Source organism: Rhagoletis zephyria, unplaced genomic scaffold, assembly GCF_001687245.7.
Source record: "Rhagoletis zephyria isolate East Lansing unplaced genomic scaffold, Rhagoletis_zephyria_1.1 Rzeph_scaffold_00126, whole genome shotgun sequence".
Lineage (NCBI taxonomy): Eukaryota > Metazoa > Arthropoda > Insecta > Diptera > Tephritidae > Rhagoletis > Rhagoletis zephyria.
In genome coordinates, this window is record NW_016157210.1 from 160,323 (window position 1) to 186,196 (window position 25,874).

A 25,874-nucleotide genomic window follows, 5' to 3' on the forward strand; every position below is an offset into this window, starting at 1 on the left:
AAAATGCTTTCGCGCATAACACATTTCAATAAATTTTTATCTACCGGGGAAATTTTTATAGAGACGAGTAGTTTATGCATTAATAAGCCAGCAGCATCAAATAAAAGTTAAATTTTCTTTGCAATAAATTAGCTTTCAGGCATTTTGCTTAACACTTAGATATTTATGTACATACAGTGACTCAAAGATATGACCACGTGTTGATTTTCTTCAAATATTCGTTATGTTTTTCGAGCTACATTTCAAACTTTATACAGAATTTAGGAAAATTCAACAAATTTTCAACTTTTTATTTTAAATTTCTAGAAAGTTTTTGGTTATGCAGTTTTATAGCCGATACAATTTTAGTCTAATGATGTGCAAATTTGATTTTTGAGAATATTTTTTTTTTTTTTGGTGACTGATTTTCGCTACTTTATTTCATATAAGTATGAATTTCTTATGAAATGAAACGCGGGAGCAACAAAATTTCAAAATATCAACGCAAGTTTTTGTAAATTGCGCTTGATATAGTATTAAAAAACCCGAAAAAATTGCCTCCGAATACAAATTCTCAAAAATCAACGCGATTTTTTAGCCGTTTGAAACTTGCACTCCATTTGACTAAAATTGCTATGTTGGTAGTATACTACTACGTATATCACCGTCGGACAAAATTTAACTTTTTTTTTGCAACTAAACAAAACAAGCATTTTCGAATGCGGACACAAAAACAATGTAACCATATTTTTCCGTTTTTCTAGATCAAGTCATTTATGGTTTCTATGGGAAAAAACCCCCTTACCAATCCCTATACTGAATCGGTCAATAGAATATTGCCTTTTCAAACTTTTTTTTGCTGTTGCTGATTACGAGTCTGAATTCACTTCTTAAAAATGGCGAATGCAATATGGCGAATGGATTTTTTTTAATTTTAAAATTTTTATGAAATTTGATATCCAAAGCTTCTTTGAGTGGGTGATTACAAAACTGAAATCAGTTTTCAAAAATTAAAAATCGCGGATGGATCTTTATTGAATCCACCATTTTGAAATTTTTATAACTGATTTCCGATTTGTACTTAGCCACTCAAAGAACCTATGGATGTCAATTTTTTTCTTTTTTTTTCTTTAATTCATCCGCCATTTGAATTTTTAAGAACTGGCTTCTAATCACGGACCCTAAAGGCTCTTAGATCCGTAGTCTAATGAAGTTTGAAAAATCACAGGGTAATATTCTTTTGACCGATTCAGCATAGAGGTTGTTAAGGCCTCTAAGCTTAAGCAAACAAAGTTTCAAAGAGGGTATCATCTGACGTTCTCTGCTTATACGCATTTTTTTACTTTAATATTTTGCAAATTTCCACTTAAATTTAAACTGACTGCGTAAACAGATGCTACCCTCTTTGAAACTTTGTTTGCTTAACAAAGTTTTCTTGTTTATATTTGGTTAGAAGTGTATATTACAATATTTAGTTAAACTTAATTTTACGTTTGAACAGATGGCAACTCTCTGCCTAATACTTTCGAAACCTTTTTCGTTTGGCATCCCTATTGTAATATGTATTTCATTAAAGTAACTGATTAAATTAATTACTTTTAAAAAGGTGGTAACCCTCTTTATAAATATTATTCGTTTGCAACTCATATTTTGATAATCCGTTTAGTTTATTAATAAAATGGAATTTAACTTTTTGCAGAGGTGGCAATCCTCATAAAAATATTTTCTTAATAAGGCTTTTTTCTTGAAATTACAATTGGCAGCCCTAAGATATCTGTATGCCAAATTTAAACAGAATAAAGAGCAGCCATTTTCCACATTTCTTAAGATTAGTTTATTAAATTGATTTTAAAGTCCCAAGCTGGTGGCAACCCTCGTAAAAAATACTTTAAAAATAGATACAGCTTTCTTAAATCCTCTCTCTTTTAATACCAATATTAAAATATTTTATTTAACTTGCTAATTAAATTCATTTTGACTTTTTAAACAGGTGGCAGCCCCTTTAAAAATATATGTTGAAGTAAAACTTTCCTCTCTCGTTTTTTGCCCATATTAAAATATTTCATTTAACTTAGTTATTAAATTGATGTTCTCTTTTTGAACAGGTGGCAACCCTTTTAAAAAAGATCTTCCATATAATTAGTTTTTAAGTCGGATTTGCTTGACATCCACAGATTGTGATATTTTATTTCACATATTAATTAATCGGTTTCAATTTTTTTTTAACAGGTGGCAATATCTTTAAAAAATATTTTCGTAATAAATTGTTTTCGAATCCCCGTCGTTTGATACCCAGTACTTGATTTTGCTTATTTATTAATTGAGTTAAGCTTTTTAAAATAGGTGGCAGCTCTTCCAAAAAAAATCCTATATGTTAATCCAGGTTAGAGCCTATTCGTGTGCCAAATTTCATTCAAATGCGTCCAGCTGTTTTAGCGTAAAAGAGCTTTTAAAATTTATTTGCACTTCAAACATACATTTTTTTCTCAAAAAATGTTACTTAGTAGGATTCTCGGCGATGGTCGTTCCTTCAAAAATGGGGAACAATTTCATCTGACGAATTTTGCAGTAACTACTTTCATTTTGAAATCATAAAAACTTAAAACCCACAAATTGTTTAACATTTGTTAATTGCCATTCATTATTTAATAGCCGTCCCTTTAGCTTTTTTTATTGATTTAGTTTTTGACGCAATTTCTATAAATATATGTATTTATTATTTATGTAAAAGCCGTCCAATCGAACAGATGCTCCATTGCAGACATTAAAATAAATAAGAAACCATATTTTTTCATTATGCTTTTGATTTTATTCTATGGCGCTTTTTGCCGTCGGCATACTTTAACCCCATTTGTTGTGTTGGTTTACTAATTTGCCAAATATTTTAAATTTTTGTTGCGTTTTTACGGTTTTAGTTTTTTGTCCTGTGCTTAATTCCTTAAGTACAATTTTTCGTATTATTTTTTATTGTTAGCTTTGGTAGCATACATTTTGCATATGTTCGCTTATATTGTTATCGTTTTGTATGGTTTTATGTTTATGTTTAACATTTTGATTTGTTTGTAGAGTTTTTGCTTTTTACTAACTTTTTCAAAAGTTTTTTTATAATTTTTTTTTATACTTTTTCTATTTTTTTCTTTGTCATTTTCTATTGAGTATTCGCGATTTGTGGGCAGATAACAGATACGTATGTACATATACTCAACTCGCACGTGATTCGAATCTATTTTTCCAGCTTTTGAACGCGTGCCAATTGAAGAACTCTGCTATTTTTTTTTATATATTTTTCACTATTTAATGTGGCCTTGTTCCTATTTGAACAAAAACTGTAAAGCATGAATATTAAATTTGAGTACAAAACGTATTGTGGGTGCAGACAAGTCATTCGTATGTAGTAACAGACGTGCATATGTTTAGTAGACTGCATCACAAAAAAAAAAATTAAAATACCTCCAATAATGGATTTTTTTGTGAATAAAAATAGTTTCTTAAAGAACTTTTTGAAAAAAGTTCCCTCAGATGACAAAACAGATTAAGTTTAAAAAATCTGCATAAAATATTTAAAAATCTTTTCAAGGGAATAGTAATAATGAGATTTTTAATGCTGTTTTTTTTAACCTTTTTCAAAGATTCATTTTCGAAAAACTTGAATAACTAGGCCAAACCATTTTGATTTAGACTAATGGGGTCTCAAGAGAAAAGTATTTTCCCACTCTTTTTATTTTTATTTAATTTTTTTTTTAATATTTTTATACATATTTTTTAAGGTTAAACAGTTTTGTCATTTTAGCGGCTTTTTTTCCAAGAAAATCTTTAAGAAACTGTTTTGATTCATAAAAAACTCAACTTTTGGAGGTGTTTTCAAATCGGCCCAACTCACGTAAATCGTAATATGCAGTCTAATGTATAGTCGTTTTTTTATTATTTAGTATTTTTCGTCGACTATTAAGTTCAAAAACTAGATCAAGAAAGTTCAATTTTTTTCAAAAGGATTCCAACACCTCTACTGGCATTTAACTTTTTTAAAATAAAATCTATCCTTAGCTGTTTTTTTTTAAATCTTAATATAATTTACTAATAAGTGTCTGACTGAGCTTCTCCCCCGATTTGTCGTGTGTGCCTTGTTGGATTTTATGAGAATCTTTTTTTTTAATGAGGCAATACTCATTTTCACATTCCCCTTTAGACTACTCAACTAAGTCCCTTGTACTGACTGTTAGTTGACGAGAACGTTGGAAAAATTAACCAATTCTGGCTACCTAACCTCACCTAAGGGGTATCAATAAGTAAAAATCACTATAAAAAGTGTAGAGTTGTCGAACGCAGTTATGCACTCGTATTTCTATATGCGTTGTTGCTGACAAACACGTGACTTTCGTTTCAAAAGTTTCAACATTCCTGTTTTTGATTTCTCAGGAACTTGTTGCATTGCCGTTTATTATTTGTTTTTACATCGCTATCTCGCTTTCATGGCTTCTTCTGGCACATTCTCGTTCTCGTTCCCTTTGCTTAATCATTCCCAGCCTTCCCAGCAGCAAAAAATCCGAAAATCGATACGAAAAAGGAAAAATAAGTGGATGTAATGTGGATTTTTGTACGTTTACCGATTCCGCACGAATCCGTTTCCCCACTAAAGTGTGTGGCAGAAACGTTTGTACAGACAAGTACCGAGACGTTTTTGGCTGTTTATCTGAAATTTGTCTGATTGCAGTTTTCATTCAATACGCTTTCCTTCTGCACTTCACAGTTTCTTTTTCATGGTTCAACAAATTTAAATAAACAGAGGAAGCGCCAGACGGAATTCGAATCCGGCACCTTCTGGCAGCCCACAAATAGTGGCATGCTCCTCTAGACGCTCTGTAGTCGTTTTCTTTTCGCTTTCAGATAGGGAAAATTGTTTGAGACCGCACTGTCGGCAAAATTTACATTTCTCTGCTGGCTGGGTTAATGTATGGTTACCACAAGTCTTCTTTTTTGTTTATTTACTTTTTACTTCATACAAGTTTCTTACATGCGTACATACGACTATTTTTATTTAATGTATTCTCAATGGTTCTGGTTCTTCAAGTTCCCAGCTGTATTTACACACAAACACAATTGTATGTATGTATGTATGTATATATATTCATATGCTCATCACAGTGCCACGATGACGTAATTGATCTACAAGTAATGAAACTATATAAAAAACTTATCTACAAACGTATGTACACCCACTAGAAAAAAATTTCCATACAAAGATTTTTTTAATAGTAATATTTTCGTTAATTCTTCATAAAAATTTTAGTTCATTCTATATTACATACAAATAATTTAAATATAGGTTTTAAACTTTGTTTAATTTTATAAAAATTTGCCAATTTTCAGTAGAATTTCAAAATTTTTTTCGGATTTTTTAAAATTCGGTTCATTTTGAAACTTTTTTTGACAGTGTTGAGCATTTTGTTGCATATAAAAAAATGTTGGAAAATACATCCTTTGTATGGAAGAAAATGTGTGAGACTGTCAGCAAAAAAATCCAAAAATCAACGTGCCTTTTTAGTAACTTCAAACTGGCACATTTTAATACTAAAATTTAATACACCCCGTGGCAAACGATGGCACAACAATATTTTTACCAGTTTTGACTGATTGATTTGATGATTTTTTAGAAACTTGAAACTTGCACTATATTCTAGCAATTAAAATTAAAATGCATGGAATTGGGATGAAAATTTTGTGGAATTTTTATAATTTTTGTTCAAAGTCTAAAATTAAGATTTATATGGCATTTGTTAGAGCCATACTTTTACATAAAAATAATTAACCTTAAAAAATCAAAAGAAAAGTAGTCAAAACTGGTAAAAATGTTGATGTGCTATCGTTTGTCGCGGGGTGTAGGTTTTAAATATAAACCTACACACGAAAAAAATTGTCTAAAAATTCAGACAAAAAAGTTTGAAATTTTGTTGAATATTTAGCAAGCTTTTTCAAATTACAAAGTTGAAGCTTATTTATAACAAATTAACCAATTTTTTGAATGAAAAATATGAATACATATTTTAAAAGGCCTCTGTATGGAAAATTTTTCTAGTGGGTGTTTGTATGAATAATGCTTATCATAACTAACCGACACACACACATTGACAAGTTTTGGCGATTCAGTTTTTTTTTTTTATTTTAATTATTATTTTTTTTTTTTATCAAAACATAGTTCATTCTATATTATATTAAATATATATAATATATAAAAACCATATGAATCCAAATTTAAAATCAACACAGAATTGAGAAAACCACATAAACAAATTCCTAAAATCTTCACAATTTTTTTCCGGACTTTCAGAAAATTTTTTGATATACAGTATTTTTAAGCCAATTCAATTATAACTCATATAATAAAGTGCAGGCTTGTAGTCGATACAAAATATCGTTGATTTTTGGCATTTTTTCTTTGTTGACGGTGTCACTTATATTTTCTTTTATACGAGCATTTTATTACTATTACTCATATTTTCTTCTATACGAGTAATACAAATATTAGGGTGGTCCAAGAATGAAGGTTGGAGGGGAGGGAGAGAAGTAAAGTCGGAATTTTAATGCACTCACCCCTTAGGATTGTTCTAAATCGAAAAAATATAGCCCTGTTTTTTTTATTTAGAAATCAAAAAATATTTATTTCAAAGTTTTCCATGTATTTTATATGCGAAGAAACCATTTCTCGTGGAAACGTTACAGAATTCTTGAAAATCAATATTTTTCGATCGGAAAACTTTGCTTCTCTTGAAGGGACTGGCAATAATAATACCCAATTGTTTATTTTACCATTTTTTAATACTAGCAATATTTTTGGGTCCCTCATTCTGATATTTTGCTAATATTGGGGACATTTTTTAAATTAAAAAGCTTGTATTTATGTAAATGATTTATACTAAAATATTAAATTTAATTCTAATTAAAAATTCATGTTTTTTTTTTTTTTTTTTTTTTAATGAAGAAAGTGTGAAATTTTGAGGAAACTTTGTAGTTTTTTTTTAATTCTTTTGGTTATAAATGAACTGTACATTTTTTTAATTAAGTATTAGGAAAAAATATATAGTCAAAACTTGTGAATATGTGAGTGTCGAATAGTTATGATAAGCATTATATAAATATGAAAAATTATATACAGGTATGTACATATGTATATACATATATATATGTGTGTATATACATATATACATACATATAAATGTGTATGTAGTAATGCAGTTTTTTCTTGTTTACATCAAAATAGGGTTATATCAAAAAGTTGCTTCTATTTTCTGTTGCTTTTATTTTAGCAATAATTTTTTGATGGACTCTTTGATGTGGTTGCATATGTACATTAAGATGTATTTATGTATACATATGTGTACACACATGTAGGTAGACCTTATGGCTAGACGAGTTAATGTTAGGTTTTGTATGGTGATGTCCTTTGATAAACCAATTTCAACTTTTTCGCAAAGGAAATAAGAAAATACTACTTCTGTGAAGAAGCCAACTAGATAGCGAAAATCCTAATGATTATGTATGTGTCCATGTATGTATATATATTTGGTCTAGTACATAAAAAATCGAGTGTTTTATTAAAAAAAAAATATAGTTTGTAAAAATGCATGCATAAAAAATTTTGGAGGTATTTTCATGTAAATTTTAATATTTTTTTCGAAATGTTTTGGCGGAAATCTTGAAATATAATAAATTGTATAATTCCGGTGAAAATCCGCCACTTTTTTGGTGAGGCACCCTATTGTATGAGTCCTTCTCTCATTCACCCATTGAAGGATTGGCACGTTTACCTCCCACATATCCGAGTATACATACATATGTATAGTTCTACTACCCAAAAGGCGACGCACAAATTCTACCAGAAGGTGTTCCAGCCCAAAGTGAGTTAGGGCATGGAGAACCGCCTCTGGCAGAATATTATTGAGGGCACTTTCGATATCTAGGATCACGCCTAATGCCAAACCCTTAAATGATAACACTTTTTCAATGGTGCTAACAATACAATGAAAAAGATGTGTATCCCCACACTTGCCTTTCCAGTAGGCATACTGACAGCTAGATAGTTTATTTATATCAATTTCCTGTCGGATCTACAAGTCCAGTAGTATTTTCATAACCTTGAGAAAGAAAGAAACAAGTAAGTAAGGTCGAATGACGCTTGGCTTCCTTTCAGAATGCACACAACCCTGAGTATGAAACTAAGTCTGAAACAAGCCTTATAAACTAGCTTTGCATTGTAGCACTCGTTAAAAAGTAGTTGGACGGCTGTCCATTGCCCTAAGCGCAAAGTTAGTGTGGGAAGAATTCTACAGTGTGTAAGAGCACAGGAATTTCCGAATATTTTCACAATTTTTCACAGAATTGGGAATTCGTTTGGCTAAGCATTCTTTTATTTTTATTTTGTTTGCTCCTATTCACTTTAGACCTTTTTTGTTCTTCATACTTTTGTGCTTTCCACTCGTCAATTTTTGTCTAAAACCAAATTTTCGAGCGCCAAAAATTCTACGTCATGCGCACATTCATATGTATGTGCATTAGAGTGGAGCGAAAAAAAATTTCTTTCGAGCTTCTAATTGTGCGGAAAAGTTGCGCAACATGATCACCTTGAACCGTGTTGAACCGTTTTCCGATCGGTTAATATTTACGGTCGCCCTAAGAGCTTTAAAGCTTCGAAAAATCTCTGAAATTATGGTTTTTTATCTTTTGTTTTAAAGATTTTCTAGAAAGATTTTGAGTATTCAGTGTAGTATAATAAGGTGAAAGTTTCAATTTGCTAAAAAATCGCGATGATAAAAAAATTTTTCGAACGTAATTTGTATGAAAAAACTGCGTGGCGCTTTAAGCAAAAAAATTTGCCAAAAATCAATGCGATTTGTAGGGCTACAAAACTGCATAGTCAAAATCTTTCTAGAAGTTATTTTAAAATAAATACATATAGCAAAAAAATAGTTTGAGTGAATTTTCGAAACTTTAAAACCCATGGGCTACCGTAAATATTACTCGTTCGGAAAACGGTTTAACGCGATTGTATGTGATCATGTTACGCAACTTTTCCGCGCTGTTATAATTTCGAAATCGAAATTTTTTTTCGCTCCGCCCTAATGCGCATACATACATAGTATATCCTTTACTTTTGTATCCTTTACATTCGCCTTTGTTGACTTGCGTTCCATCAATTAATTGACTACTTTTGATTAAGTCGCTGCGTGGCTTCCATTGGCCAAAATTTACTCATACTTACTAATTAACTTGTGTCAACAGTTGGCTAACCGCTACTTTTGCCAATACAAGGGGTTTGGCTATCACAAAAAAGAACAATTTTATTCTTCGTTTTTGTGTGTACACTTGTAATTTTTAGCCAAATATAGACAGCGCGCAAAAAAATGTGTCGCCAGTGATGTCGGCGCTGCTGAGTTCAACAGTTGCTCCTTAGTCTTTCTATTTTAAGCTAAATAAAAATTACAAAAAATTTGTTAAATTTTTATGCAAAAAACTCCTAGAACCCATACTCACAAGCGGCATGTACATTTTCAGGAACAAGATGGACGCTTACCCGGTTCACGACCCTCCAGCGCACCGGCGGAACCCAATGCCAAAGCAGCGCGCAAGGCTTCCAAAAAGATGGAGAAGGAGGCAAGGTGAGTGTAATACAAGAAATTTTTGTTAAGTATATAACAAGGAAATAATTCTCAACTCTCTATCCACCCCCCCTCACAGACGACAAGAAAAGGAAGCCAGTCGCCGTGAGAAGGAGGCACGCAAGTTGGAACGTGAAACGGCGCGTCGTCAAGAGCGCGAGGCGGCCAAGCTGGAAAAACTCAATCGCAATATGGAGAAAATATCGCGCAGCACAGAACGTGTTAGTGGCACACCGCGCTCCGGTTCGCTGGAGCGACGCCGCAGCGGTGAAGACTCACCGGTGCTCAACCAGTCGACCGTGCACGGCATAGCGAGTCCCAATCGCCGGCCCACCATATTCGATGTCTTTCGCCAGCGCGCCAAATCGGATGCCAAGCGCAAAGATTCCGCCCTATTGGTGGCGGGCAGTGGCGTCGTGGCCGGTGCAACTGGCGCGGATAGCAGCAGCGCGAGCAGCACACACTCTGGCGCCGGTGGTGGCATAATGAATCAAATGAAAGTGGCTATGCAGAATTCAGGGCTGATAGGTCATCATCATCATCACGATAAGCGTCAACATCCCGCGGTGACGATAACCACCGCCGAGGGCAGCAGTGCAAAGAATAAGTACAAAGATGGTTCGGCGCATCCGCATCAGGGCAGCGATGCACAGGTGAGCGAGGGAGGGAGTGAGTGTGTGTAGGTTTAGCCACGGGAGGCGAACAGCTTGAAAGAAATTAATACAAACAATTTTTTTGCGACCCACTCTAATGTGCGCTCATACTTATGTGTGTGAATTATCATATTTTAACACCTTTCGTGCCCACTAATTTCAGTATGCGCATATTTTAAAGTATTTGCTTAAATTTTTAAAAGCATTTGAAGAATTTTGTCGGCTAACTTTTAAGCTGCCCAAAAATGTGCTAATTAATGGTGGTTTGTTTTCTTTTGTGGACACTCATTTCAATTATTATTTTTTTCTCATAAAAATTTTGCAACTCACCTTTCTTTCAATGTTTGCAGTACTACCACACCGTCACAGCGGTACGACGTGCCGATGCGTCCCGCTCACCAATGACCAAAGTAATGGATTTGTTTAGGAGCCGTTCGAATTCAGCGGCCACCGAGGCGGATAAGCGCAAAGCGGTGAGTTTGAAATTAACGTATATTTTTTCTTTTGTCAATTCATTTTTTTTTCAACACATTTAGCAAGTGGTGAAAAGCTTTTTGTATTGTGAAAGCTTTGACCGCAGTTGAGGGTGTATTTCTTTGGCTTTGTTGGTAATTTCTTGTGAGTGGAAATAGCTTTACCAGAACACATCTATTTACCGCTAGATGACGCCTGGTGTAGTTGAGTCGGGTGAAAGTGTGTGCCAGTTGTTTCCGTTAAACAAAAGTACACTGAATAAAAAAGTGCAACTTTTTGCGATAAATAATCGAGCGATTCAAGAAAGAGGAATTATAGTTTTTATAGGCCATTTTTGAAAATACAATTATATTACAAAACTGACCAAAAACTCTTCACAAGAAGATATACCGTCTCAGTGTAGAGACCCGCAAGGCTGGGTAACATCTCGCTGTCAACGGAAGACCACACAAAGTATTTGGGAGTAGTATTGGATAGTAAGTCGCTGTGGAAGCGTAGTCTTGCGGAAAGAGTTAAGAAGGCTAGCAAAGTGCTAAATGCATGCAAACGAATTTTGGGGGTCACTTGGGGTCTGTCACTTGCTCGGATGCATTGGTCTTAGATAGCAATAGTCAGACCAATACCACTCTATCTCGCTTTGTTATGGCTGTTCTAGAAGGAAACCTCGGTTTACCGTGCTGCTAAATCCGCGGGTAGATTGACGGCCATAGGGGAATTCAATTACAGCTCAATTCGGGCGAGAAGCACAGGCAGCACTGATAAGCGACAAAAACAAAAAAAATTTCAAATCACACGAAAAAGTCAATGTACTGGCGAAACTATTGGCCAAATATAGTAAAACTGCATTTTTAGTTTTTCTATCTGACGTCAGGTTATTTTTTTTTTTTTGAAATCTCAAAGGTATGATTTATTGAACAAATATTTTTTATTTTTTTTTTTAATTCAGTGCAATGTAGAATAACAATATGAGTACCAAATGAAAGAGAAAACTCTGTATAACTAACAGGAAGCCTTTTGATTCTCAAGAACGAGTAGGTATTGGAAATTTTCCTTTCCTTTTAAATAATTTAAATTTTTTAAGAAAAAGTTCAAAGAGTGAAATTATAGGTAGTAGTCGTGTGTGTATTAGTGCATAGCATATAATTTTTTCAAAAATAAATATTGCAAATTTTCAAGGATATTCAAGGATAAAATTTTAAAAGGACCTTTTCAATAGCTATTCGTCCTTATACAACAAAAACTGTCATCTTTTGTAGTTCTGCAGAATTTCATCTTTTATTTGATACCCATATTGTTATTCTAAATTACACTGAATTTTTTAAATAATTTTTTTCAATTATTCATACCTTTGAAATTTCAAAGTTCTTTTAAAAAATATGCTGACGTCAGAGAGAATAATTAAAATCGCAGTTTTACTAGCTTTGGTCCGGAATTCTGCTTTAATTGGGAACGAAGGTTTCGCACAACGATTTAGGAAGAGGGATGTCGGAAGGGAATGAAACCCTCAATATTTTCACGAAGGGCTCTAAAATGACAATGGGAGTAGTTGCCGGAATATACTGCCATTGGAAGGCTGGGCGCAAACAGAAGACTTCATATCTATTGGGTGAACGGCCACATATGTATGTATGTATGAATAGAGGGTAATAAAATACCGCTACCAGTGTGACTCTCGAACCGACAAACTACATTTATAGACCACTCCAACACTTGTATAACGAATTCGACAACAGTATAACTAGGCAGTTCGGGGCTAGATGGAAAAAGTTAACCACCTGAAAAACTGCAAAAAGTATGTGTACTCCGAACACAGGCGAAACTAGCCGGTCTGAGCGGCAGACCAGAGAAACCTTAGAGCATCTCCCATGCCGATGTCCCGCACTATCAAAACACGACTAAAATCAATTCGAGAAGCTAGAAGATATTTCAAAATAAGAGCTAAAATTAATACTGAAATTCGCAAAAATGTTGATGTCTACTCTACCGTCTCAAAACGAGCTCCAACTGCCAACGCTAAGGGCCATGTGTAGCTCAACGCCTGCCAGAATAAGCCAACCTAACCTAACCTTTATTTATTTTTAGTTACTTAGTACAGGTTTTAATCAGTTCGTAAAACTAATGCTCCTACACAGAGCAAAATATGGCCTATAAAAACGAGAAGATTATCTCTATGAAAAATTTCTAGGCTAAGAGGTAAAACAGATGAAAAAACGAAAAAAAAAAATTTATTAATATCCCTTAGTCCAATAGTAGGGCATTAAATTGCCATTTAGTAGGTGTCGGGTTCGGCGCCATATCAGCGCACTTTCTTTTCAATGTCTGTTTTCTGTTTGAAGAGATTTCTTATTAGTTTTGTTCTAGTTTACAAAGTTTTTTTCTTTATGTGGTATTTAATTTTGCCGCGTTTTGTTTTGTTTTGTGGGTGCGACCGCTCGAAATAAAATTCAGCATATTTTCAGATTACTTCTTATTTGGCTCGATAATTGTTCGTCGGTTTGGGCCGAAATCATAAAACTTCGCCAATTGCCTATTTCTTTTGCGAGTTTCAGCCAATTGTACATCCCAAATGCACTTGGTTCTTCCATTGTGTTCGTGGGCGCGTCTTTTGTTCGTTGTCAACTCATCGTTGTCGAGTCGGTCTTTTTAAATGGAGCCTCGTTGACTATGCCAATGTCGTGAAAAAGTTAGTACAGTTCGTCATACCATATTCTTCGGTACCCGTCGTCTGGAACGAGACATAGACCTTGCGTAGGATATTTAGTTCTCTCAAAATCACCTTCGAAAGGCCTTCTCATCTTTCTTCGACATCGTCCATATTTCTGCGCCATATAAAAGTACGGGCATGATGCGAGATTTGTAGAACGTAATTTTTGATTATCGAGAGAGCGCTCTGCTTTTCAATTTCCTACCCGGCCCAAAGGTGCTCCTGTCAGCAAGAGTTAGTCTTCGCTTGATTTCCAGGCTGACGTTGTTGGTGGTGGTCTCTCACTACGCAAGGAGTTTGTATGTATTGCCAGGAAATACTTTGTCTGGTCCTCATTCACCGCTAGACCAATCTCTTTCGCTACTTTTTCTCAACTGAGAAATGTCGTCACCAACATCAAAGGTATAATTATACCATCTATCGATCATAACTCAATTGCTTATTGACTTAAAAATAGTACTTGTGCAGAAAATCTCGACGCTCGAATCAATCTTTTTTCACTCAGTATCGATACTTGTAAACTTTATAAACTATTAACACCTTAAATGACTTTAAGGTTCAGATATATACATACATACATATTTATATACAAAGGTAATGCATTATTTGCATGTGCCTCTGCTCGTTATCACGACTTCAGTGATCACATGTATAGGTATATGATTTTTTCGTCACTCCTTTATCATTCGCCCATATCTAACCTTAAGAGATAAGAATGTAATTCAAAAGAAATAATGCTAATAAATGTTAACTACTGTGTTTCGTTTCAGTAACTTGAAAATTTTAATCATTAATGTTTTTATAATTTACCTTGAAAAAAATCAAAACCTCTGCAACATGTCTACTAGGGTGGGCCTTAAAATATCAACATCGTGGGGCATGACTTTATTTTTTTTTCTACGTACATACAAAATAAAGGCATCTACGAAAATTTCAAAATTTTATCCAAATTTTTAGTGATCGCTATCAGGGTTGGAAGAAATTGTCTTTTTCTATCACAAAAATTCAACAAAATTTTAATTTTCAACTCTAGTTTATAAATTTATATGAATAATTTTCAATATGTCCAATTTATCAAATTTAAATTAAAGTTTTTTCGAATTCTGTGATTTCTTAACCGACTTCAAAAAAGGAGAAGGTTATCAATTCGTCCGAATATTTATTATTATTTTTTTTTTGTTTTGTATGTATGTTACCGCATAACTTTGGACCACGTTAGCCCATTTCTATATTTTAGAAAAAAGGTCTTACCTTAAAGGTGGCCCCATACTAATTTGGTTTAGATCCGATCATTGGATCATAAAGAAATTAACGATAATCTTAAATTTTTATATGAGAATTGAAGTCGGTTTTGTTTTTTGCTTAAAAATTATTATTATTTTGCTTAAAAATTACTTGTTTTAAATTAATAGTTTTTCAAACTCTAAAATTATATTAAAAACTTTGACATTTTCGTATATGTTCTACGTACAAAATAATGGGGTGTCCCATACAAAACTTTGATGCTGATATTTTAAGAACCACCCTACTGTATATATTTTTATATGAATACAAAATTCAAATTTGAACTTATGTTAGTCTGCACCACGAATGACGTTGTCATTTGCCAGATTAGAAAGTCGATATAATTCCTTATTTGTGCATATGTACATATGTATGTAGACACATAACTCACGGCACACACCCACATTATAATCAATCAAAATTGTAACAAACATTGAAATGTTAATGAGTAATCATAATTGTAATGCGCAAAAAGTTATTTATCGTAATCACAGCACATTTTCAATTGTGCGTGTAATTTCTTTCCTTTTATAAATTTGAATTGTGGAACCGGTAGTTGAAAGGTGAAATGCCGTTTCACACGTATCTGGTTAACCGTTTTTTTATGGTAGTTTCACACTATTCACTTTCATCGTTGAAACATTTACACCTGTATTTACATTAGGCTGCATCACTGTTCATACAAAAAAAAAGTCGGTACCGTTATTCGATCGGAATTATACAATTATAAAGATCACCTCATATGATAGAAAAATTTCAGCATAAAAGGCCTACCTAAAAATGTATAAAAATGGTATCAGTGAAATGAATATAATAAATTTTTGGATGTATTTTCAAATCGGCCTAGCTCAAGTAAATCATAATATTTTTTCGAAATATTTTGGCGGAAATCTTAGAATATAATTAATTTTATAACGCCACTTTATTTGGTGCGGCACCCTAATGCATTTGCATATTCGTTGCATTTGTAAATTCACAAAAATAAAATGCGCATGGCAGCAAGCATAAACATCGCATATTCAATTCCAACTGCAAATGAAAAAACCATTTCCACAACATTCTGAGCAGCCCTAATGTAAAACTACAGTGTCGTAGCCGCTTCACATGCTCCGGTTTCTTTAATAAAAATTGCTAAATCTTTGCTTCTAATAAAATCAAAAAGTGTGACCCAATCAGGACACTGGCCTCCGTATGCCTAGCCTCAGCCAAAACTTGCCCTTATTAACAGGAGGTAGTTCCACTTCGTTATATCCGATTTCAATTCTAACTCATCGAGGTGTTAAACACTAGGCCAAATTTAGCCAAAAGTCGATGTAAAGCGATGCTTAGCTCTCACTCGGCTTAACCGCTCTTCTCTCAGATTAGTAGTCGGAGTAATCGCCGGACACTGCTCTATAGGAAAGCAGGGAAAGATGTTGGGATTTTTATCGCAGCTGCAGAGCTGGGGAAAAAGGTGAAGAATATCTCTAGACTATCTCTGTTACCGTTCTGCCCCAGGTAGGACGCGCAACCATTTCTTCAGATGCGGTGTGCCTCCGAGCTCTTGCATGGCGGCAACCACTCTTACCTAACCTAACTCATTCCATTACCAGTCTTTTTGACCCTTATTTGAAAAAGTTAATTTAAAATGCCAATTATACTACGTTCACATTGAACCACAAACTCGAGTTTAGCGATTTGAGTTTATGAACAACTGTCAAGTGTTTACCTACATTGGAGTGTTTAAGAAACTCACAGTTTAATTTGACAGTTGTTTGTTTACTTTTTATTTTTCACATTTGGCCTGTTCCCGAAGTATTCGTGGTCTAGAATACCAACCATTTAATTCTAAAAAAAAGAAAGAAAAAATGTGGTTCGATAGAACTTTTAAAGCTGATTTCGCCCATACCAATATTATTTGGAACAAATAAAAACCAAAGCTAACAAAAGAGGTTAAAGTTATATTTCATAATATCTCGGCGGGGGTAAACTCCGGTAAACTCCGAGTTTAAGAGCGGAGCTTAGCGTTAAACTCCATAAACTCTAGTTCAAGGCTAAACGTGCACATAGTATTAGAAAATGAAATTGCTTTAAAAATGTATTTTATTTAGTAGTGTATAGTACGGCTCAATCGCTATACACTTGTGGCAAACCTTACATCATTAAAAACAGAGGTATGATTTTGTAAATTAATAAAATTTTTTTTTTTTTTTAATAAAGTTCAAACTGTAACAAAACCTATATATGTGTGTAAATAAAAGTATAAAACTTTGTACCAACTTTCGAAAATTTTTAAAATTTTCATCACAATTTCATACAAATTTTTACGAAAATTTCGGATACGCAGTTTAATAGCCCCTTTTACTGTAGTATAGGGCCAGTATACAGATCTCAAGAAAAGTAAAAACTCCATATAAAATGACGTACAAGAAATGGCTAAGAAATTTTCTTGAGGCAGTACGCAGTTCTTAAGAAATTTGCTACGCTTTCTACTACGGTTTATCAGATGTCAAAATTCCGTGGACACATACACGAAATAATCGCAATTTTATTCTTGACCGTTTTCTTGAGAGCCTATAATAATGTGCAAGTTTGAGGTGGCCCGAAATTGTCGGTGATTTTTGATTTTTTTTTTTTGCGACGGCCTTGTATAGTTTCTTCCATGTAACGCATGCATTTTATATGGAAAAAAAGGCTCAATGCCGTGTGAAAAAAATTGCAAAAAATCAACCAGAATTTTGGGCTACTTCAAACTTGCTCTTGCACACCTTAAATTTTCCTAAAAATTTTTATTAAAAAGTTTGAAATTTTTTGTGAAAATTTTATAAGTTTTTCTAAATTTTGTACAAAGTTTTAATTAGAGCTTGTATTTATATATTAAGGTTTTGTTACTGTGTGAACTATGTAAAAAAAAAAATATTTCTTTTTTTTATATATTTACAAATTTTTACCAAAAATTTTTTTTAAGTGGTTTTCGTGCTCACAAGGGTATGTATGTAAATACCGGTGTGACTTTTGTTGCTTCAAGAAGCTTCAGTTAGCTTATATCTACATTTCATTAACGCTTGTTATCAGCATTTGTAGTGCATCAAAAAAATTAAAAAAATAAATACCCTATCTTATCACTAGAAATTACTAGTCAACAAAATCAGCTGTTCAGCAATTGTTACTGCTCTCTCTCTCTCTCTCTCTAATTCGCAATCGCCACTGATCGCAATTCATGTGTAAATAATTTACAGCTACTTGTGTTTTTGTTTTGCAATTCATCTGCTAAGTCAAGAACGTTAAGCACAAAAGGCAAAAGCTTATAAAATATAAACAATTAATTATAAATGAAACAACAAACAGCTGTTTTATGATCACTGATCATGCCATACATTCAGAGAGGTACACATACACAGTAGAACTTTCAAGCTTTCAAGCTTTCGCTCACTTCACTCGAATTCTACTTCAGCCAACGCTCTTTCGCCGCCATGTTATCTAAGTTATATATTTTTTTCGCTGCTGCCCCGATTTTTGCCACCACTAGCCACTTTCTTTTGCCTACAACACATCCGGTCCTGGCTGGCCGGCTTGTTTATCCAGGCGCAGGTTGCATTTAGCTCACTGTGCTGCTGATCTATGGATGCAAGTGTGTGTGTGTGCGCATTTCCCTTTCTTTATAGCTTTCTCTATTGTTGGTGGCTAGTTGCGAGTATTTTGTTTGTTGATCACTTTTTTTGTGGCTTGCTGGCGCGCGGCACTTGTACTTGCCTATTCCCGTGAGCGCAAATTCAAACGGCTCCCGCACGTTGTCGCATTCAAACGCTAGAATTTTACACGCGCGCGGTTTACTATTTGCTTTTCCTTTGCAAAATATTTACACACGTACATAGTACATTGTGGTATAAACATACATACATACATATTTATGTTTTCCGCGACTGTTTCGAGTTGTTGTTTATTAACCCCGTCTATGGGGCTAACGTTTTGCTTGAATGCTACTTCAACTTTGCCGGAAAAGAATACATTTTTAGTGAAACATTACACTTATTTGTGATAGTTTTTATTGAAAAAAAAAAAATTTGAAATTTTTAATATTTTGCTAAAAACCAAAGTTTTTTGATGATTTTGAAATGATGAAATGTTTCAAAGCGCATATGCTCCGTTAAAAGAGTTGTGTATGTGAATATGTGAATTGTTGTTAGAAAATCAATGAAAGTTGCAAAACCATTGGCAGTGCTAAATTCCAATTTTACTGATAACAAGAAGAGTGTGAATAGTTGCGCAATTAATTGCTAAAGGAATGACCTTCAAGAGGGCATTATTTACAAGTTTTGTGCTGGAAAAATACAAAATTTAGTATAACATTGGTGTGATTGTGTACGCTGTGTTGTTGATTGTAATATAATTTAAAAATAGCAAATCTTCATTATTTTTGTTTATAAAAAAAAAGAAACTACTTTAATTGAATTCAAATCAACCGGTAAAAAGTGTTTAGTTTTAATTACATGCAATTTAATCAGTCAAATAAATATTACTCTGCTTATCACATCAATCACATATGTACATATTTATTTATTAGGATGGCCCTTAAAATATCAGTATTGTTCTACGCAAATAATAAATAGAAAAATCTACGAAAATTTGAAAATTAAAAAAAATTGGCAATGCTACCAGTATTTGAAAAATGTTTATTGTTTTAAATCGCAAAAATTCGACAAAATCTTGACTTTGAGCAGTTATAACTAAGCGAGTTGATAAATGAATATGAATAAGTTTCTATAATATTGCAAACTTATCAGATTTCAAGACGAAATTTTTGCGGTTAAAAAAAAGTTTATTTTTAACATTTTTTTTGTTAATTTTAAAATTCTTTTTCGATGACTTTTTTTAAGCAGAACAAAATAAAAAGGTAAAGGCGTACCCTATACAAAATTTTGACATTTGTATTTTAATAACCAGCCTAATATATACATATTTATGAATATATGTATGTATTTGTTTTGATGCTCTACAGATAGTGTTATTTCATTAAAATAGAGTTCAAATAAAATGAACTTTGTTTTTATGACTAAGTTTTAAAAACACTGTGAACGAAAAATAACAGGACTTATCACTTAATTAAAAAATTTTTATTATTTAAACCAATTTATTGACTGTTTATACTTTTTTTATAAAAGTTTTCCTAACCAGCGCCACATAAATCCATATTTCAAACTTTGTACAAAAATTATGAAAATTCAACAAATTTTAACAATTGCACCAAAAAATTTCAAACTTTTTATTTAGAAAAATTTTGAATATGCAGTTTGGTAGCTCATTAAATTTTAGTAGTTCAAAGTGCAAATTTCACGGCGCTTGAAAATCGCGTTGATTTTTAATGCATTTTTTGTGCTGACGAAATAATTGAGCGTACTTTATATGAAAGAAAATTCACAACACCGTTAGACAAAAAAAAAAAAAATTCAAAAAAATTCTGAATAAAACATATAAAATTTTTGGGTGTAATTGTTAAAGTTAGTTGAACTTTCATCATTTTTGTAAGAAGTTTGAAATGTGGATTTATGTGACGTTGGTTAGGTAAAGTGCTAATATTTAAAAAAAAAGTGACATAACTAAGTTGTTTTTGGGCACTAACACTTGAAAATTTTTAGTGAAGGTGTATTTTAATATATCCTACCAAAATCAGTAAATAACGCAGTTTCGAAAAAAGTGTTGGTTAGAGCCTTTGTGAATAAAGGTAACGAAATGTCTATTTAAAAAAAAATTAAAGTAAAATGCAATTTTAAAAACTGTAATTAGAAAAAAAATTCACATTTTGTCATTGCTTCTGTAAAAATTTTTTTTTTTGCTCCGTTTTTTTTTTTTTGGTGGCATATTTGAGGCATTACGCTGACTCTTTTGATACTCCGTGTCGGATGTACACAATTTTTCATAAGTAAATGCAGAAGATGTAGCCAAGCTTCCATTAAGATTAATATCGATTAATTTTCAAAATATCGATCAATTAATACCTAAAATTGACTATCAAATCCATTAAAAACAAGTTTATAAAACACATATTGACCATGTATGTCAATACAAATTATATATCGTTGGAAAGCTTCGAACGTAAACTATCGAAATAAGGCATTTGCGAAGAAAAAAAAACAAAAATGATACAGTGTTTAAAAAATAAAATAAATTTTTTTATTGTAAAATTTTCAAAAAAAATATTTTTTCAAAAAATTATACCACCAAAAGCACGGAAAAAGTTCTATTAGGTCAGCAATTTGTAATTCTCTATCATAATTGTGACTTGAGATAAGAATTTAAAAAAAAACATGTGACTAGGAAAAAGCGCTGAAATTTGCATGTTTAAACTCGACAAAAATTTGCGGTAAAAAAAAATTCTTTTACACATTGGTCACCAGTAATCATAGCAACAATGTGGTGGAGTTGGCAAAGAATGTTTTTCCTAGTATATTTGACAAATTTTGCCAAATATTCGAAATATTAATTTTATTATGTTTGTTTTGGATTCGAAGCATCAAAATACATCGTTTGTAGCATTTTAAGAATTAAAAAAAGGCGGGTCTAAAGCTTCATATATATGAATTTTCAGGTTTATTCAATGCATTTTTCAGCGCGTCGAATAACATGGGGATATAGAGGTTTGGTGCAATATGCCGAAACTTTTTTTTCTGTAAATCTGTGTAATTAAATAATATTGTGGCGCTTACACTTTTGCTATGTGTTTGGAAGAAATCCTCCTCCAATTTGTAATGCGCGTCCTAATGTAATAACAAAAATGGATTGACCTACAATTTTTTGCCGCCTCCGAACGGAAAATCGTTTTTATGAGAAGCTTGGCAGAAATGCACTCGCTGGTTTACCTTTCCCTGCCGGGGGCTTTACGCTGTTATAAGAAAACTTCTTCCAGTTTAGATCTTGTTCGGACCTCGAAGCCAACAATAAAATACATTTGTTGTAGCGGTACTACTAATCCCCGCCTTTTTCGGGTCAACCTTCAATCATTGTCGTTAAGCTCAACTAACGGCAGGCCCAGGAAACGGGCTGTTTCAATAGGGTCGAACCAAAGGGAGAGGGAGCGGTGTCAGTTGAGTAGGATTGAACTGGCATGTGAAGAGGTGGTTGGTGTCGTGCGGGGAGTCTCCACATGCCGAGCACCCATTGGGGATATTGCGAGTCGAGTCTGCTGGAGGTAGCTGTTGAGGCTCCGTCTCTTCTACAGGTGGTGATTGGGTTCCGATCACGGCATTCATAGGCCGTGAGTCGAGGTAGGTGGTGACCGACTCCCTATGAATGTCGTTGTTCGCTCGTCTGTACGTCGTTAGGGGAGTAATTAATACCCACGCCCGCCTGTTTTTACCTACTCAGATCGCTGCGCTAAGCGGCCAATCGCAGAAGAGTAAAAAAAAACACAAAATTACAAAAAAGCTCGTGAACTTTGATGTTGTTTTTATTTACATTAATGAAACTTGTAATACAAGTAGTGTTTTTTTTGTTTTTGCAAAAATTTAACCAGCAATTGCACGCTCGCCAACTCTGACCCACCTCGTTTACACACTCAATCGTTCACTTAATTAATCAGCAACGGCACGTGACCGGCCAAACCGCCAGCAATGCAGTCAGCCAACCGGCCAACCGGCCAACCGGCCAATCAAAAGCTCATCCAACCATCAATCAACGCCGCTCCAAAGCTGTTTGTGGCATGCCACAGCCACAGCCACACACCGCCGCTTGTCTAAACGGCTGCTCGTCTGCGTCTGCTAATCACCACCGGCCGCGGCGCGCGCGCCTAAGCTCTCAGGAATTACGTATACGCCGCGGTTGACCAATGTAAATATTGTGTGCGCGTTGCAGTTTTGCTTTAAAATAATTAACAATTTAACGTTAATTTTGCATTTGCATGATGTGTAGCGATAAATGAACACAATTTTACAAGAGCATACATACATGCATATATGTATGTTTAGGTATATCTATATGTAGATATTTATATTTAAAGAGGAAGTGCAAAAATCGCAGTCAATGCCAACAAACAAATTAAATATCTGCATTATGCGCGACAGCCAGCAATTTGTATTCAATATTTTGAAAATAATATTTCATTTGTGTTGTTGTAACACCCTCCATTTCGTGGTAGAAGGACCGAGCGTGCGACTGAGGTGTGTGACGCCAAAAAAAAAAATTTCAAGTTCATTGACGGTCAAAGAAAATGCGAAACGAGGAGCAGTGAAAAATGAAAATCTTGGCATGTGAAAATGCATTGGTAATGCAAAATTGTGAGCAAAAAAATAAAAACAGTCGAAATTATAAATTTTCTTTTTGACGCATGTTTGTGATAATTCCAATCGCTTGCAAAAACAAAAAAAAAACAAATAAATTGTAGCACAAAACAAGCTGAAGTGACAAGCGTCGCCAAGTGTCAACAAACAGCTGCCCTGCCTTTTCGGTGTTTATGTGTTTTCTGTGAATTCAAAGAATCATATTAAATATTTAATTTTTTAATTTTCACGTATTTTATGTCTTAAAAGTGGAATATTCCATGGAGCCATTCGTACTTTTAATTACCAAAATCGATGTCAGTTCAACGCCTATAATTAAACTACGCAATTACTTGCCAGCGTTTTTATATTTTATTCTGAAAAGACAGGTCAGAGTTTAATTTTTAAAATTGGTAACAGTTTTTGATTCTCAAAGATGATAGCTCTACAAGCTAGCATTTGCACTAAATTCAAATTTTATTTGCAATACATCAAATAAATAAGTAAATTCATGGATGATAACTTTGATGGACTTTCAGAAATTTTGTTTTTGCCTGCAATAATCGTGCGCTGTGTTTACGAGTTCCTAAGATTTTTAAGCAAGTATCTAGGCTATGCAAACCTACAGTCAATCGCGGGTTTGATGAATTTCAGTGCAACATACAAAGCTAGGAGGCTGCACTCTGAAATATTCTGTCCATGTGTACATTAGGGTGCATCACTCTCCATACAAAAAAAAACAGTACTGTTTTCCCATCGGAATTATAATATTTATTATATCCTAACATTTCCGCCAAAATATTTCGGAAAAATATTGAAATTTATGTGAGTGTGAAAATAACTGCAGTACTCACATTTTTTATAAATAAAATTAGTTTTTAAAAACATACATATGTTCCAAAAAATCAGCTGAGAAGATAGAAGAGTTTGATAAAATAAAATAAAATTTTTTAAAAATTTTATCAACGGAATTAAAATAATGATATTTTTGCAGGTATTTGCGTATATTCAGCGTCATAAATATGAATACTCTTTTGGCAATTTTTTTTTAACTATAATTTTCACACTAATTTTTTTTTTTTTTTTTTTTTTAATGTAGTTCATTCTACGGCAAAAACCAGCAGAATCAATTTTTTCAATATCATATAAAACTTGTAAAATTCAAGAAATACAAAAAAATGTCATCAAAATTTTCACTTTTCAATTCGATTTCTTAGAAAAATATTTAGTATAATAGTTGCAAGTTTCAAGTCTCTAAATTTGAGAATTGGAACAAAATGCGCAACACCCTCAACAAAAAAAAAAATCTCAAAAATCAAAGGTAATTTTTATAGACTTGAAATTTTCACCTTATTCTACTAAAATTTAATGGGCTACCAAACTGCATACCCAACTTGTTTCTATGAAATGGACTTAAAAAGTTGAAAACTTTGATGACAATATTTTGGCATTTGTTGAATTTTCCCCAGTTCTATATGAAATGGAAAAAATTGAATTTGCTGGTTTTTGCTGTTGAACTAGCTATATTTTTATACAAAAAAGTAAGAAAAATTTAGTATAGAAAATATAAATAAAGAAAAGTCAGGGTTTTCATATTTTTGAAATTGATTGTATATTGTTGGAAGTCTTAAAATGTAACAAATTTTAAAATTCCGGTTGAAAAAACAGCAACTTTTTTTGGTGAGACACCCTAATGTATGTTTTCGCAGATATTCTTAACAGGGCCCTGGTTTTAAGTATTCTCGTGTGTATTCCAGATATGTCTGGTAATCCTATACGATCCTATGTAGCCCCACTTCTGTTTAGCTTTCGCTCGTTGATTCATCCGCGCATCATTTCCATATGACATCGTACATAAATACATGCCCTGGAACCCATATTAGGGTAATTTCGAATTGATAAGAAATTGAGGCCAAATCTCTCCTCCAGTCCCCCAAAAGCAGCGGCCCAGTCAATGAAGAAGATATTGCCTGATTGACCGCTTTACTATCTGAAAAAATGTTCACTTGCGTTGTCACGGAGGCATTGTATTTGATGTACTTGCCTCCATAATTTCACAAATTTTCCTCAAAAAATGGCATGCATGGTACGAAAGGATAGCTTCAAACTAAATTTCTCAATGAAAATACCGGCATCTACACCGCATTTCTTGCTTAAACAATCTGTACAAATCTGTATATGCAGCCACGACCTCCAAGTACTAGATCGCGCCCGGAATCCATTCACTGCGGCTTATATAGTCGGTAGGAAACGCTATTATATGGGATGGGAGTCCATTTAGAATTTATTTGTACTCCATTGGCCTTTCTTTTGAAAAAGCTAAACCCCACAATCTAATTGCGCTCGTAGCAGCTGGATAAAAATAATCTTTCTAATCGAGCTGAATATCTAAAGCCTCCATTGCGTATAATCTTATTGCTCTCGTTACAGCAACAGCGGCGGCGGTGCTATCAATTTTACTATTTAATTTTGTTTTATTTTAAAATATCATCAGTTTTTTTAACCAAATTCAAAGTAAAAGAACAACTCTTTGCCCTGGAATCTATCTTCTTTAGGGCGCCCTCCATAATTCCCACCGCAATCTTAATTTCCTCGGAGCCTAGGTTTATTAGTACTTTATTCAAGACCACAAACCTATAGCCATCGTCATTCCAACTATTTTGTTATCGCTTTATACTCGTAAGAATTCTAATAATAATAATAGACTGGCGCTTACACATATGTTAGTGTTTGGCCGAGCTCCTCCTTCGATTTGTGGCGTGCGCCTTGATGTTGTCACACAAAGCGGAGGGGCCTACAGTTTTACGCCGACTCCGAACGGCGATTGCATTTTTATGAGAAGCTGTTTTTCATGGCAGAAATACACTCGGAGGTTTGCCATTGCCTGCCGAGGGACGAC

At 33.5% G+C, this 25,874-nt stretch overlaps 1 protein-coding gene across 1 annotated transcript in view; it reads left to right on the forward strand.

Moving 5' to 3' along the window:
* The window catches only part of SNF4Agamma (SNF4/AMP-activated protein kinase gamma subunit), a 263,585-nt gene that overhangs the window by 90,589 nt on the left and 147,122 nt on the right, over positions 1-25,874 (forward strand). Inside the window, exons 4-6 of the mRNA XM_017636644.1 lie at positions 9,526-9,629; positions 9,709-10,282; positions 10,633-10,755. Of these exons, the coding sequence (XP_017492133.1) occupies positions 9,526-9,629; positions 9,709-10,282; positions 10,633-10,755 (801 nt within the window). The remainder of the gene's footprint in view (positions 1-9,525; positions 9,630-9,708; positions 10,283-10,632; positions 10,756-25,874) is intronic.